Here is a 16,442-nt window from a genome sequence, read left to right on the forward strand (position 1 = left end):
CGAAGATGGACTACGGTCTCATGAAGCAAACGGCAACGCCTTCTCCTAAATTCATCAACAACCGAGATACTGGCATAAAAATTTTGATGGAACTATGCAAATTTGTACCAACGAGACAAATTTAGTTATAAAAATACACCGAGGGAAAAACATCGTAACACCAAGAAGGAGTTGTACGACATAAACAAAATTTGATAGGCGTGTTTCTAAATCTGAAAGATGAAGTCTATGCAAATTTCGCAAAATTCGGATAAGAGTGGGATTAGTAGATCCACTATAAGGATGCGTATCATATTTGCCTTAAATACTCGCTATGACGGGTGTAAGCTTTAGTGACCTTTGACATTGGACGTGGTGAGCCGATGTTAGTCAAGAATGCCTTAAAGACGACAAAGACGCCACTATCAGCACCTCGCTGAGTGTGAACGAGGTCGTGTAATTAGGCTACGAAAAGCTGGACGTTCCTTCGGCAATACTACGGGAGGACTTAGCAAGAATATAGCCGCTGTATATGACTGCTGACAGCAATGCTCACGAGAATGTTCAGGCGCAAGAAGACCGGGTTCCAAATGATCACGTGGCACTATCGAGAGAGATCATCGTGTTCTATGTACTGCTCTGGCACGTCGTACGGCATCTGCAGCAGCAATCTGAGTAGCAGTTGTCAACACAGGACGCAATGAACTGTTAAAAATCGGTTACTTCAAAGACAGATCCGAGACAGAGGCCGTGTAGCGTGCATTCCACTGACCCCAAACACCGCCATTTGTGACTTCAGTGGTGTCAAGCGAGAGCTCGTAGGAGAGCAGCGTGGAGGTCTGTTGTGTTTTCTGCCTCGGTGCCAGTGATGGCCGTGTGATGGTTAGATGGAGGCCAGTTGAGGACCTGCAACCAACCTGTCTGTGTTCTAGGTGCTCAGGACCTACACGTTGAGTTATGGTCTGAAGTGCTATTTCGAATGACAGCAGGAACGTTCTCGTGGTTAGTCCACGCACCTTGACTGCATATTTGTTAGTCAATCTGGTGATTCGACCTGTTGTGCTGCCATTCACGAACAGCATTCCAAGGTGTGGTGTGCAATAGGGTAACTCTCGCCCACATACCGCTGTTGGAATCAAACAGCTCTATAGAGTGTCGACATGTTGCCTTGGTCTGCTCGATCACCAGATCCGTTTCCAGTCAAGCACATATGGGACATCATCGGATAACAACTCCGGTGTCGGCCTCAAACAGCATTAATCGTCCTTGTAGTAACCGTGCAAGTGCAACAAGCATGGAAGTCCATCCCGCAAACTGACATCAAGCACCTGTACAACACAATGCATGCACGTTTGCATGCTTGCATACAACATTCTGGAGGTTACTCAGGTTATTAATGCACCAGTGTTTCGCACTTGGAATGGCTTATCTTGCGCTTAATTAACGCGTGATCTTGCAATGTTAATCACTTAAATATGTTATCTAGCCAAATGTATGTAATTTCATCTCACTACATCACTTATATTTTTGGTGTTTCGATTTTTTTCCGTCAGCGTACATTGAATATAGGTTGTTGCAGCCGCTGAGTGGCTCGTCACCCAGGAACCAAAGAAACTTGAGCCTTTGGGTTACGGCTTCCGGTTATGCTTTAGATTTTACAATGAACTGAATATGTTTAGTGCCAAAGAAGATGTTATATCGGTGGAAAGTCTCTCACCCGGGATGAAGAATATACTGAGTAAGTTTAGTGCCAAAGAAGATCTTATATCGGTGGAAAGTCTCTCGCCCTGGATTAAGAGCGCCTGGTCACTCTTCCTCTAGGTGAAAACAACATTAAAAATGTCTTCAAACGGGCCAAAAGTAATTTGACACCGAAAATCATTAGATGCCTCGCGTTGTATGTTGTGAACAGTAATGGTCCTATAATACTTCCTTGTAGACGAAAACAGTAGTAACTCTTCTTTCTTAAGTTCTTAAATTTTTGTTTGGTCTTCATCAATTTAGCCATGACAACAACACCTTTTAGTCTTCAATACGCGCACTATTTTTAAATTTTTATTCGGTTTTCAGCATCGGTATATTATTTACCCACCAACAATTAAAAGAATTTATTTTTAAACCAACATGTTACTTTATTTTAAAATAACTATCTACTGACTATCCATAAAAAAGGAAAAGCTACTAAATTTATCAGCATTGATATGTGGGGGACCTCACCGTCTTTGACGCGAGGTATCACACCACACACACACAAACTCGATGATAGCTACGTTACTTAGCCCTCCCTCAACGAGGAATATCTTTGTAACTCAAGCCATCCTCAGCTCGCTGTGAGCCGGCCGGAGTGGCCGAGCGCTTCTAGGAGCTACAGTCTGGAACCGCGTGACCGCTACGGTCGCTGGTTCGAATCCTGCCTCGGGCATGGATGTGTGTGATGTCCTTAGGTTAGTTAGGTTTAAGTAGTTCTAAGTTCTAGGGGACTGATGACCTCAGTAGTTAAGTCCCATAGTGCTCAGAGCCATTTGAACCACTTTAGCTCGCTGTGAAGTATTGTAGGTACGACTTCCTTCTGTACGTTCCGTTGTTAATAGTAAATTAATTCTACAAACCTCCCGCACCGGAATTTCTTCAAAAGTAACAACTAAATTTTTCTTTACAAAAAATGTTTACAAACAGGATTGCACATTCACTGTTCTCTGAGATACAAACAATCATTCTTATTAACCACTAAAAATGGTGACTGGGTCCTCTATATAGATCTGTGGTTAAGATTTAAAATGGTTATCTAAATGTTACCAGATGTCTAAGAACTACAGTATATTTTTTACCAAAAGAAGAGTAATGAAACTCTGAAGTTTCTCACTTCTGGAGGGAACCGTTCTCTACACTGTTGGAACTTGGAACAAGCGAAGGTTAAATGATTAATATCTCGAACGTCAGTTATTGCAATCTAATGTGTCTGGATTTCTTAAAAATGGCTCTGAGCACTATGGGACGTAACTTCTGAAGTCATCAGTCCCCTAGAACTTAGAACCACTTAAACCTAACTAACCTAAGGACATCACACACATCCATGCCCGAGGCAGGATTCGAACCTGCGACCGTAGCAGTCGCGCGGTTCCGGACTGAGCGCCTAGAACCGCTAGACCACCACGGCCGGTTGGATTTCTTACTCCAAGGCGATACAAATGAGAAGGGAAACTACTGTGATTGAATCTCATTTGACCTGCAATATCATCATCATAAGGCATCTGCCTATTGGCAAATTCCTGAGACCACTGCTGTCTCCATCTGATAATGCCCCAGGCCAACTGCTTCCTAGTTTGTATCTTCCTCTTTTCACTTAATAGAGCATTTTTATTCTTTCTCTTGTTATTTACTTCTGTCCTTCCACTGTATCTCAGAAAACTGTTGTCGGAATTCTTTTTCCTTGCAATATATGACCGCCCAGTCTGTTTTCTTTTCCTTAACAAGGTTTTAGAGAGTTCTTTGTTCTCTTGCCATTTCCAGTACTCTATGCGCTATCGCTATCTGGTCGGCCGCACTTTCTAATATGCGAGTCACCAATTGCGCCATTGCGTTTCGTACAGCCGCCATCGCAGCATGACGGCTCTACCATGAAAGATTATGCCGCTGCTAATGAGATGCGTGCATACCCCCTCCGAAGCCCCAGTGGGTGGTGCACTGTAGTCGAACATTCGTGCACTGTGCCCAGTTATGTGTGTTTGCCAGTTGAATAACATTTACAGACTTTCATAGTGGCCATGGCTCGACATCTTCTGAAATGGCTCTGAGCACTATGGGACTTAACATCTGTGGTCATCAGTCTTCTAGAACTTAGAACTACTTAAACCTAACTAACCTAAGGACATCACACACATCCATGCCCGGGGCAGGATTCGAACCTGCGACCGTAGCGGTCACGCGATTCCAAACTGAAGCGCCTAGAACGCACGGCCACATCGGCCAGCTCATCTTCTGAATAGACATTGTGTTGAAGAGGGACAGATTTATAAATCTTTTGTATCTGTATATATTTCTACCTTCAAAGCTAGTGCTAGGAACCGATGCTGCAAATACAGCAACAAAGTTATGTATTATCTTTACTATTTCATATTAGATGTAGAATGAATTAATATCTGAATTCTCAGTTTGACTGGCATCTGTTCTTCGCTCCTGTATCCACTAAAGAACCACACGGCGTGCAAGGAAGATATAACAATCCACTGCTCTTCACTTTGTGCAGCTTTCTTATTTTTTCCGTTGTTCTCCAAACCTACATTTTTAATCTTTTAGTTTGACCATTTTCTCTTCCTCAGTGTGCAGCAGTCACAGCCACACGGAAAGACAATCCACGTAAAGTCTTAAGGCAACCTCATTCTTAACACCAATTTCAAGCTGCTGTAGAGTAAGCGTTTCTTTTTCTGAAAACCTTGCTTTGACATTTCAGATCTTGATCTGATTTCTTTTTTACTTTCCAGTTATCAGTTTCCATGCTCCACAAATATCTGTATTTTTTGATCTGTTCAATTTGAACTTCTGTTATTTTCACTTTCATATCTTCGTTGTCACCTACTCTCATTATCTCAATTTTGTTTTCATTCAAATTCATTTCGTGCTCTTGCAATTCTTCTTCATGTCTGGATCGTGTTCTTTAAAGATATATTAATTAACAAGGGGCGTTCAGTTAGTAATGCAAAACACCTTTTTCGGCAAGCTAGTTAATTTTATTCAGGCGTCCAACACACCATATTGTTTTCCACTCTTTTGCCTTCAAAACTATTTTTCAACGTAATCTCTGTTCAATGCGACGTTCGTACACCACCTTACTGGGAGGGCTTGTATTCCCACGTGGTATCGTTCTACTGATCGACGTCTGAGCCAGCGTCTTGCTATCTCAACAACTTCCCCAACATCAGCGTACTGCTTCTCGCAAAGTGCATCCATCATTGGGCCAAACAGGCGGATGTCGGAATGTGAGAGATCCGGGCTGTAGGGTGGATGAGGAAGAACTGTCCAATGATGTTTTGTGAGGTCCGCAAACTAGTTTATGGCCTTGCGTTGTCATGGAATTGGAGAAACTCGTTGTGTTTTTTTGTTTGGGGGGGGGGGGGGGCGGCGGCGGGCGACAAACACACTGAAGTCGTTTCTTCAGCTTGCTGAGGGTGTGTCCGGGCGGCCGGCACACAATAGATTGGACAGATTAGCTCGACCTTGTTGCGATGATTACAGCCTTGTCTAACGACTCCTCGTCCTTTTGTTCACTGCCAGGTCTCCGTAGACATTCTGCAAGTGCCGTTGCCTATATGCGATGCTCTGATATTCCACCGAAAGAAACTCAATGACAGCTCACTGCTTGGAACGCATCTGCTTTACAGACGCCATTTTGATGGCTACTTATAGCCCCGGTGCCTATCAGAACCTCTTGAAACTATAGGGCGGAAGCAGGAATATTCCACAATGTCCCACAAGAATTTCCGCATTTTCAACCGAAAATGACCATGCAAAAGATGTGTTGAATTACTTATTGAATGACCCTCGTATTTGCAAGCAGTGTCAAATCATTAGCAACTCTGGTGGCGCAGTGGTTAGACACTGGACTCGCATTCGGGAGGACGACGCTTCAATCTCGCGTCCGGCCATCCTGATTTAGGTTTTCCGTGATTTCCCTAAATCGCTCCAGGCAAATGCCGGGATGGTTCCTTTCAAAGGGCACGGCCGACTTCCTTCCCCGTCCTTCCCTAATCCGATGAGACCGATGACCTCGCTATCTGGTCTCCTTCCCCAAAACAACCAACCAACCATTAGCAACTCTGATGCGTCGGATGTGCTGATATGTGATGAAACCAAGGTAAGCTAGATACGTGAGGCTGCATTCAACCAGGAAAGCTTTCCTTTATTTACGTTTGCTGTACCGGAACCTCATTCTTCACCCCAATCGGATTTGACATCCATTGCATCTCAGACAGGGGCGGGAAGTACTCCGGCTCTGCCGGCCGAAGTGGCCGTGCGGTTAAGGGCGCTGCAGTCTGGAACCGCAAGACCGTTACGGTCGCAGGTTCGAATCCTGCCTCGGGCATGGATGTTTGTGATGTCCTTAGGTTAGTTAGGTTTAACTAGTTCTAAGTTCTAGGGGACTAATGACCTCAGAAGTTGAGTCCCATAGTGCTCAGAGCCATTTTTTGAACTCCGGCTCTAGTGATCTCGCTCTAAGCCTCTCTAGAGCCTAACAAGAAACACGTGCGAGTGCATCTGTCAGTCGGTAATTACTCTCGGTACGACGCTGTCGGTGCCTCTTCGCACGTCACCGTGCGTGCGATCGAGTGTTGGCCGGGAATGGCGCGCCGCGGCCGGGGCCATGTGTTTCGCATCAGAGTCGGGCAGCTGCTGCGCGGCGCGAGCACAGGCGCTGATGGACGGCGCCGACACTTGCTGTGGGGCGGCGGACGCGCGCGGAATGCCGGGATGCCCCGCCGTTGGTTCCGCCGACTGTCCGCGCGGCTGGCGCTCTTGGCTGCGTACCGCGGCCACGGGCACCTGGCCAGCAGCAGCGGCCCGCAGGACACCCAGCTGCTGGTAAGCTGTCCGCACCTCGCCTCGCGCTCTCTGCCACTACGTGCACACTAGGAATGTTGATGTTTCTGAAAATACTGGGAATTCGATATATCACTAATTAAAAAGCGTCAGTTTCAGCTCTAGATATGCCGAGAAACGTATCGATACATGATATATCGACTGTAGTAATATCGACGTACCGGTCTATAAAGATATCGGCTGCATATTGTAAATGTACTGACAGTTTTAGAGCTGTATATGTAAGTACTGATTTATTATTGGATATCAACAAGCTAACAGTCTGCCTTTCCCCCTTAGAGCAAGAACTGAAAGGAAAACGATGCACGTTCACGCTTGGCGAGAACCACTTTGCTAACAATGGTAACTGCATGTAAGTGGCACAGTAAAAGGTATTCGATGGGTCCGTCGTTTGGTTTCGTCAGATATCGGACTTGTCCGGACAGGCTCTGAGCACTATGGGACTTAACATCTCAGGTCATCAGTCCCCTAGAACTTAGAACTACTTACACCTAACTAACCTAAGGACATCACACATATCCATGCCCGAAGCAGGTTTCGAACCAGCGACCGTAGCGGTCGCGCGGTTTCAGACTGAAGAACCTAGAACCGCTCGGCCACAACGGCCGGCCGTCCTGAACACTTCATGTGGACTTCCCTGTTTTTTTTTTTTTTTTTTTTTCTTTTTTTCAAAGGCCGAAGACCTACCACTTGTAACGTCAAACTTGCGCGGTGTAATTAAACGTTTCAGTTTGTTAGTAGCGCCGACCGCCGAGCGCCGATTACGTCAGCATATCCCTCTCACGTCTCCGCCCGCCACAATCCTTTCACTTATATTTTTGTTCATCAGTTTCAGCAACTGTTCTTGAAGAACGTCGATGTGAGGAAATAGCATACTAGTTGCGTTAAAAATTGTTTTTAACGCAGTTTGTGTTCTAATTCTTCGCATCGGAAATCTTTTTATTCCATTTGCTTCAAACAGTCAAAGATAAAGATTGGACGTGATGAAAACTGAAAAAGTAGTAAGACTCCTTCACACAGTGACAGTCTTATGTTCTACTACAATTTCCAAAGAATAATTTCAAATATTTACCGAGCCGGAGTCTGACATCCAACTAAAAGAAAAATTCGATCATGTATCTTCGTTGGACTTTTAGAAGCCATAACTGACCAGAGACAAATAGTCCTTGCTGCACAGTCATGCTTTACATATTTCATGGTAGTTTTGAAGCACGTACGTTTATGAACAGTTATTTTCAGGAGTAAAGCACACAAAGAGTAAAAATAGCACCAAAACCTCAGGTAGAGACCTTGAGAACACTGAGAACTGCAATTACTTCGATCGACCCTGATATTGACAAAATACTTTCCCAAATTCAGAGCAAATTTCACATTAATTCTGTTGAGGAAATTGGATAATTTTTTATTTCTTCCGTTTCAATTTCACTGATATGAAACACAGCTGTCGTGGTTACCAGTTTCGAGCTGACATGCCCATTCTCAAATGACGCACCTTCTAGCGAACAGTAATTATTCGCACAGTACTGTTCCAACAGGAACAGCAAAGCTGCAACCAACTGACACAACCAGAAGGGACACAGAGGCTAAGATCAATGAGGGTACATGTTGCCCACTGCACACTTTGCTGTACAGATACTGTTCGTTCCTTTTGACACCATATTGTGTGAAAAATTATGGTTAACAGAAAGTGAATGTTTTGAGAATGGGAGTGTCAGCCCGAAACCAGTAACCACTATAGCTGAACTTTATATCAAGGCAACTAAGACGTATGAAATAGAAAAAATTATTCCATTCCTCAGTACTGAACAATTGCGAACCTACCATTTCGTGGCAGTATACCTCGAATAAGCAACATTACTTCTGTGATTTCTAATTACTTATATAGAAAACCATTAATGAAATCTTGCGTAGAAAGTGTAAACTTAATACAGTCTTGTCTTCTTTTTGTTCAGCGGTTATTGTTTGTGGTAAGTATATTATGTCTAGCCCAAAAATACTCATCTTCTCCCGATGTGATCCAGGTGAGCTAAAATGTTGGAAGTCCCTGCTCTGCCACATTTGAGACGTAACGGAATTGCCAGATTGCCACTAGATAGTTAGCTGTCACCACGAAAAAATAATGTTAAAAATTTGTTTTATTCTTTGCTGGTAAAATGTAAGAGCGGAGGGGATACAAGACGTGCTACAAATTACACAATGGATATTTGTTCGTATTATCGCAGCCAAGCGAAGAGGGAACTGGAGAGATGGGGTATGAAATTGACCAATGTGAGCTTGAGTGTTGTAAAGAAAGATTTAACTGCTTGAAAATAATCCAGGTAATTATAAAACCTCATCAGTGATATGAGGAAGATTTTTCTGTGAATTTTCGTAGCCAAACGAAGGGTTTGAAACGAAAAAAATTGTTTTAAAAAAGTATACGTATATAAAATTGCTTCAAAGTAATCAGGGTAATTACGAAAGACTTAATTAGTGATTTTCACTAACAGTAAACAGTTGCTACTAACTGAGTAAATGGAGTGTCAAAAGGTTTGTCTCCTCAAGGCCTAGCTACACTGTTGAAAAAGTAACCCAAATCTAAAATTTGAGGATAAAAGGAACTTCTGTGCTCTCCTGATGTATATATTTTTCATAATAATAGAATACTGAACGATATCGAAATATAGTATATTTCACACTTTCTGACCTAAAATAGAAAAAAAAAGTTTTGATACAATATCTGTCAAGTAATTTGCGAAATGATTTGTCTGAAAATAAAAAATAAAATGTATTAGAGAAACATTTGATACGTCTTTTCATAATGCTCGAAATGATGTACAGCAAATGAGGTTCCGACTTAGAATTTCAGGTTCACTGGTAAACTTTGAATCTTAGAATATTAAAGAGTACCTGAGAATATTTAACTGGTGGATTATGTAGCCCGTACGGTGTACCATCTCATCTGCTGTACATCAATCTGCATCATTTAAAGAAGCGAAAAATGTTTCTCGAATCGATTTCATTTCTTGCTTTTTTACCAGTACCGCTACGCACTTGCGGCCATGGTGCTCACTGAAATACCCGCGTCCACAGCTCCTCAATACGTCGCTACAGCGGTCAGAAGAAAAATTCAGATGCAATTGATAATGCCGCTGTTAACGCGGTAATTTGTTTTGCGCAACAGTGGAAATGTTCCAGCTGTGTCTGGTCAATCCAGACCGCTAAAGAACTCAACCGGATTGTCTTGACAGATCTGCTTTTTTTCCCCTCGTCCTTTCCAACGTAAGGAATTCCATACGAACAATGAAATGTTTTTGCGTCATATATACTGAGAGTTGTCAAGCCGTGTTTGAAAGAACATCGTCTTCCAAACCTAAGTAACGTTTCATTTACAGTCAAGTATTCAGATGGCGTATAATGGCTTTACACTGTGTGGTAAAGAAAGAGCCTAAGAGTCTTGAAAGGCCGCAAACTTGTTTATTTTTCTTTGATCTCGTTTTCCCTTTCTATCGAATCTAAGGGCACTGATAAGAAACATTGTAAATCGAAAAATCGAAGGTCCGTCTAGTTTTGAAAATATTTTCTCGGTGTTCAAACGGGAATTCTTTATGTATCCCCTCCTTTATAATAATCCACAAAGCAGTTTCATCTGAAGTTTGTCTGTGGGTGCGGTATACCATTGGACGGAACTGAATCTCCTGGCTATGTGTTCAATTTACCGATTTGTCAATTTCCCCAATATATGATTATATTATCAATCACTTCTTCATTTACAAACAGCGAAAATAGTCTTCCCTCATCCGTCATGTCTTTGGCGATACACTTAGGTGAGAGAAGAGGTAATACTACAGTTTTGTAGACGTTTTGTAATAATCAGACTTTAGAGTTGTGTTGGTCCGTATTGTTTCCGAATCTTTCCGTAGCGCTAAATATATGTTCTCCGTCGCTGTCTTCGGGTAGCTGCCCTTTTTCGTGAAGGAATATCTCCTAAGTTTTGAATTCAATGTTGATTGCCTCATCATCAGATAATACGCCATCCAATATGTCCGAGCAAGATTCATCAAAATTTTCTTCATCCTCATCATCAGAGGGACCGATGACCTCACTGTTAGATCTCCTCCCCAAAGTCAATCAACCAACCAATCATCATAAGAATGCATCGCTATTTGCCTTTGTAACTCCTCTAAAATGTATTTTGCGGTGGTGAACACAGTTTTATGGGATGTTGTGGTATACCCTAACATAGAACAAAAAATTCAAAATATTAACAAGGTTGGGTGGAAGCACACCCGAGCTACTGTCACGTCCATAACAAAGTCGTGTGGAATCGCACCAGAGAACTGTATGTAGAGCGGATAGTACGTAATACACAGCAGGCGACCCCTCCAATATTCTTGAGCATGACGCGCTAGAAGGATACACTAGCTGGGGATAAAACCTGAACTACCGCGCATGAACACGAAGGCAAACAGAGAGGTTTGGGAGGTTTCCCGCCTCACCCTGTGGGCAGACGGTTAATGTGAGTAAAATGATTTAGTGTGGCGAAGGAAAAGAAATAGACTGACCACGAAGTCAATTATTTTCTTCATTTAATCGAAACGAGGCATATTTTATCTTTTTTTTGTTGCAGATATAAAGTGAGTGACCAAAAGTCACGGGAACGATTTTCGCATGTGAAGATGTGCCGTGTAACAGTCACAGATGTGCGTCGTACGGTGCGTGTGTAGACGCGGTATTTGACCAGTCTGCTTCTGCTACAGACGGGTGTCGAATAAATACGGCAGCACTTCGCGAATTCATCGACTTTGAACGTGAGATGATCTTCATTGCAATACGCACGCATCATAGGATATCGGTGATTACACAAGGATTTCGGGTTTCCGAGGTGAATAGTGTCTAGTGCGGGTCTTTACCATTCCAGGGACGATTTTATCCCCAGCGTTAACCGCCGCACAGACCCATCGTACGGAAGGACGTCACGTCGCCTTCGCTGAGCCGTATGGGACGACTGACGGTCTGCTGTGAATCAGACCACCGTAAAGTTGAATTTGGGACGTCAGGAAATATTTTCTGCCAGAGCTGTAAAGAGACAGTTGCACTGAATAGGCTTCAGCTGCTGAAGAGCGACATCACGTACAATGCTTTTGCATGACTTTTGAGTGGTCATTGTACAAATGCTGATATGTGTCCTCAATTGGCAAACTCAAATGGCTAAAATGGCTCTGAGCACTATGGGACTTAACTTCTGAGGTCATCAGTCCCCTAGAACTTAGAGCCGGCCGGTGTGGCCGTGCGGTTCTAGGCGCTTCAGTCTGGAACCACGTGACCGCTACGGTCGCAGGTTCGAATCCGGCCTGGGGCATGGATGTGTGTGATGTCCTTAGGTTAGTTAGGTTTAAGTAGTTCTAAGTTCTAGGGGACTGATGACGTCAGATGTTAAGTCCCATAGTGCTCAGAGCCATTTGAACCATTTTTGTACTTAGAACTACTTAAACCTAACTAACCTAAGGACATCACATACATCCATGCTCCAGGCAGGATTCGAACCTGCGACCGTAGCGGTCGCGCGGTTCCAGACTGTAGCGCCTAGAACCGCTCGTCCACTCCGGCCGACTGGCAAAATCAAATCACTTGGCATTTGCCCTGTATCCTCCATAGGTGGCTAACTTGTAAATTACTATACCCACTCTCTCTTCTAACAACAAACACTCGCTTACACATTCAATGGCTGATGACAAAATTTTCGCTAATTCTGTACCCAGAAAAAATATCTGTCTTCTTGATTACATGTAAAATTTTCCTTCTGTGCGTAGTTATCGAGACATCTGTCATACTAACTCAGGAAATATGGTTCCCGGTTAAAATAAATATCTATTTTGATTTCTCCATATTTTTATTGTTTTCTATTTATTTCGCGTAATAAGTCCGAAACAACAGACACCACTCATTCTTATAACTGATTCGCCTCGATGGGCAATGAATCCATACCCTTCAGTAAGGATGCACATTTATATTCGACCTTCAGCGGGAATCTAAAATTAGTGTGCAGAGAGGACATGGACGGGGACTGCAGACAGGTGGGTCTATGTGGAAATATGACTAGGCCGGCGAGTCTCCCGCATTTGCGATAAACACTGTAAACAGAAGATCCCGGGTTCGAGTCTCGGTCCGACGCTCATTTTCACTCAGCGCCGCTGATTCTGCATAAAGTCCCGAGGCAGCTGATATCATTAGTTCCTTCCCTATCCCTTTCTTCAATTTACATAAAAGGTCTATGTAAGGTTCGCCAGCCTCGCTTTGACACGGGATAGAGGGTTGAAATTGTCAGTAACGAATGTCCTGTAGACACCAAATTACAGTGGAAACTCGATTAACCGTCATATTCGGGACCGTGATCGTGACGGTTGAGCGAATAGACAGATAACAGAAACACTGTATTCCTCCAAAACATAACCTCAATCAATTATTTTATGTATAGACACATATCACTCTCACAGTAATATAATAATATTTCGGAGCGAAAACAAATTAAACACGGATGTAATACCATATAAAACTATTTATTACTTGATAACAACATCCGTACAGTAGCTACAAAAGTTGCAAAATACGTAATGTACAGTACTGTACTGTACTATAAACTTACAGGTGAAATAGTTTATCTAGCTTGGAAATAGTCAGTCGATTTCTTCTGCCTTTTTGATATTCGAGCTTTCACCGCAATAATTCGTATTTTTCGGAGCAGTAATGCCTGCGTAGTATTAGCCTCTTCTTGACTTTCAAACCATTCTATACACTTGGACAGCATTGTTTCAGCCTCTGAATGGCTAATTGTTTGTTTTTCTTCATGGTTTGAACACTCGTCTTCATCAGCCCCTTCTTCTTTGGTGGCACTTACGCCGGCAACAATTTTGTCATCACTCAAAATTTGAAAACCCTCGTCCACTTTGTCACACTAACCACTCATACTTCTTCTGACGTCAAATTTGCGCTGATTTGTAAATTATTGCACAAATTGACAATCTCGTCAACTGTCACACACTCAGGTTCCTCTGATTCTTCACCTCTAGGTTGAGGCCAAAATTTATTCCAGCCGTTCTTGAGATTTGACACTGACAAATCACTCCATGTACTGGCAACATTGAAAATGGCATCTTTAATACTGTAAGACCTCCAAAACTGTTTTACAGATGTTGATTAATAAGATGAGAGCAAACTTTCGATAAATATTTTTCTATAACGACGTTTCATGTTTTCGGTGATTCCCTGATCCATGGGCTGTACAAGTGAAATTGTGTTTGCTGGAAGGAAGAGACATGTTATGTCGCCGTCATCATTTTTCATTTCACAAGTAGGGTGCGTTGGGGCATTGTCTAATAGCAATAGCACTTTCTGTGGCAACTTATTTTTCAGCCAAATGTGCTCTAACTTGAGGTACAAATTGTTTGTGAAACCAGTCAGAAAAAATTGATTGATCCATCCAAGCACTCTTCTGGGCGTAGTATTGTGCAGGGAGAGCATTCAAATTCAAATTCTTGAATACACGAGGTTTTCTTGATTTCACAATCATAAGTAGGGGTAGCCTATGATTGCCGGTCGCATTTGCGCAAACCATAGCAGTGAGGCGATCTTTTTGTTCTTTGAAACCCGGACAGCTTTTTCAGAGAGTGATGCTAATGTCTTTTGTGGTAAAGCCTTCCAATGGAGCCCAGTTTCATGACAATTGTAAACTTGCTCCCTAACAAGATTCAATTCAGCCATTTTTTCTTTAAATTGTTCCCGGAACTCAGCAATTACAGAGCTATCCGTGCTGAGTTTTTCTCCACTGATATCAAGTTGGCGAATGCCATGACGAAATTTAAACTTGTCGAGCCATCCGATACTTGCTTTAAAAGACGAGTCACCATCAAGTTTGTTGTTCATTTCAACAGCCTTGGCCATTATTATAGGCCCTGAAAGTGGAATCCCCTGACTTCTTGCTTGTATAAACCATCGGTACATTGCAGTATCCAATTCATCATAATTTGCAGGTTTCATTGTCTTTCTTGTTCCCACATCTCCATCCATGCTCTGCGTTATTGACACATGTTGTTCTATTTTATCAGCATCACGTTTTATATCGTTAATTGTTGTTCTTCCAATACCATAAATCAGCGCTACACTTTTCGCAGTTTCACCCTTTCTTAAGCGTTTTATAATTTCAAGTTTTTGATTAAGTCCTAAAACAACACGTTTACGTTTTTCAGACATTTTATCAAGTCACTGTATCACACACACCTGCACTAAATACGGTAGTGTAAAACAGTCAATAAAGCTTATTCGAGTGGAAAACACGTAACATGGTACAGCCCGCTAGATACGCTGCGACGATTACAGTCCTCTTGCCACAACTGGAAACCGATCCAGTGGTGATTGTTGACTCACAAGTGAGACAGACAAGAAAAGGGGGAGATGTGTTAGCACGTCAACTGAAGGTCATATTTTATGTACCATACTACGGTGGGAGGGTACATTCACTTCCCACTAAAATAGAGTAAATAAATAAAGCGAACGCGTCACTGCACCTTAGAGCATTCTGTTATTACAGTATTATTATGCCGTTACAGCAGTGACGGCTAACAGAAATAGAAAGACCCTCAGATCAGTGAATTATGTTGTAAAACTCACCACCCTCCGCTTCTTACTGAAATTCCTGCCAATGTTGTTGCTGTTGATTCAGTCTTCAGTTCGAAGGATGATTTGAAACAGCCCCCTACGTTACTCTATCCATATCCGAATGACTGCTGCAACCCACAGCTGTGAACCTCCTTACTTTACTCGTCTCTTGGCATTCCTTCGCAATTTCTACCTGCCAACCCCCCCCCCCCCCCCCCCCCAACCTTCCACCAGTCCGGTCCCCGCAGAAACATCGCATCACTCTAATAATAAATTCACGGTTCCTTGACGTCTCAGAATAAGTCCTATCAAGCGATCCCTTTCTTTAGTCAAATTATTCCACAAGTTCCTTTACTCTCCAATTCTATCCAATTTCTCCTCATTAGTTTCTCTAATTATCCATCTAATCTTCAGCATGTTCCTGTAGCACAACATTTAAAAAACTTTTATTTTCTTCTCTGAACTGCTTATCGTCCACCTTTCACTTCCGCACGAGGCTACACTCCAGGAAAATGTCTTCATAAAAGATTTTCTAACATTTAAATTTGAATTCAGTGTTCACCAATTTCTCTTTTAATGTCTCATTTCCGAATCTAATTTTCTCATCATGTCATGATTTAAATCATCTTCATTCCATTATCCTCGTTTTCCTTTTATCCTTCTTTCAAGACACTATTCAATACGCGCATCTGCACTTCCAAGTCATTTGCTATCTTTGACAGCATTACGATATCATTGGCTACTCTCAAATATTTTATTGCTTCTCCCTCAACTTTAATTACTTCTTCAAATTTTTCTTTGTGTTCCTTTAGTGCGTGATTAATGTAGAGTTTGAATAACATCGGTGATAGGCTACAACGGAGCCTCATTCCTTTCGAAACCGCTGCTTCCCGTTCATGCTCTTCGACTCTTATAACTGCTCTCTGGTTTCTGTACAAGTTACATATAACCTTTCGCTCACTATGTTTCACCCCTGCTACTTTCAGAATTTCGATGAATGTATTTCGGAGCCCGCATCTCGTGGTCGTGCGGTAGCGTTCTCGCTTCCGACGCCCGGGTTCCCGGGTTCGATTCCCGGCGGGGTCAGGGATTTTCTCTGCCTCGTGATGGCTGGGTGTTGTGTGCTGTCCTTAGGTTAGTTATGTTTAAGTAGTTCTAAGTTCTAGGGGACTGATGACCTAAGATGTTAAGTCCCATAGTGCTCAGAGCCAATGTATTTCGGTCAACACTGTCAA

At 42.6% G+C, this 16,442-nt stretch overlaps 1 protein-coding gene across 1 annotated transcript in view; it reads left to right on the plus strand.

Moving 5' to 3' along the window:
- Positions 1 to 6,426: 6,426 nt before the first annotated feature.
- The window catches only part of LOC126484384 (regulator of G-protein signaling 17), an 882,604-nt gene continuing 872,588 nt past the window's right edge, over positions 6,427 to 16,442 (plus strand). Inside the window, exon 1 of the mRNA XM_050107876.1 lies at positions 6,427 to 6,555. Within this exon, the coding sequence (XP_049963833.1) occupies positions 6,445 to 6,555 (111 nt within the window). The 5' untranslated portion in view covers positions 6,427 to 6,444. The remainder of the gene's footprint in view (positions 6,556 to 16,442) is intronic.

This window comes from Schistocerca serialis, chromosome 6 (genome assembly GCF_023864345.2).
Source record: "Schistocerca serialis cubense isolate TAMUIC-IGC-003099 chromosome 6, iqSchSeri2.2, whole genome shotgun sequence".
NCBI lineage: Eukaryota > Metazoa > Arthropoda > Insecta > Orthoptera > Acrididae > Schistocerca > Schistocerca serialis.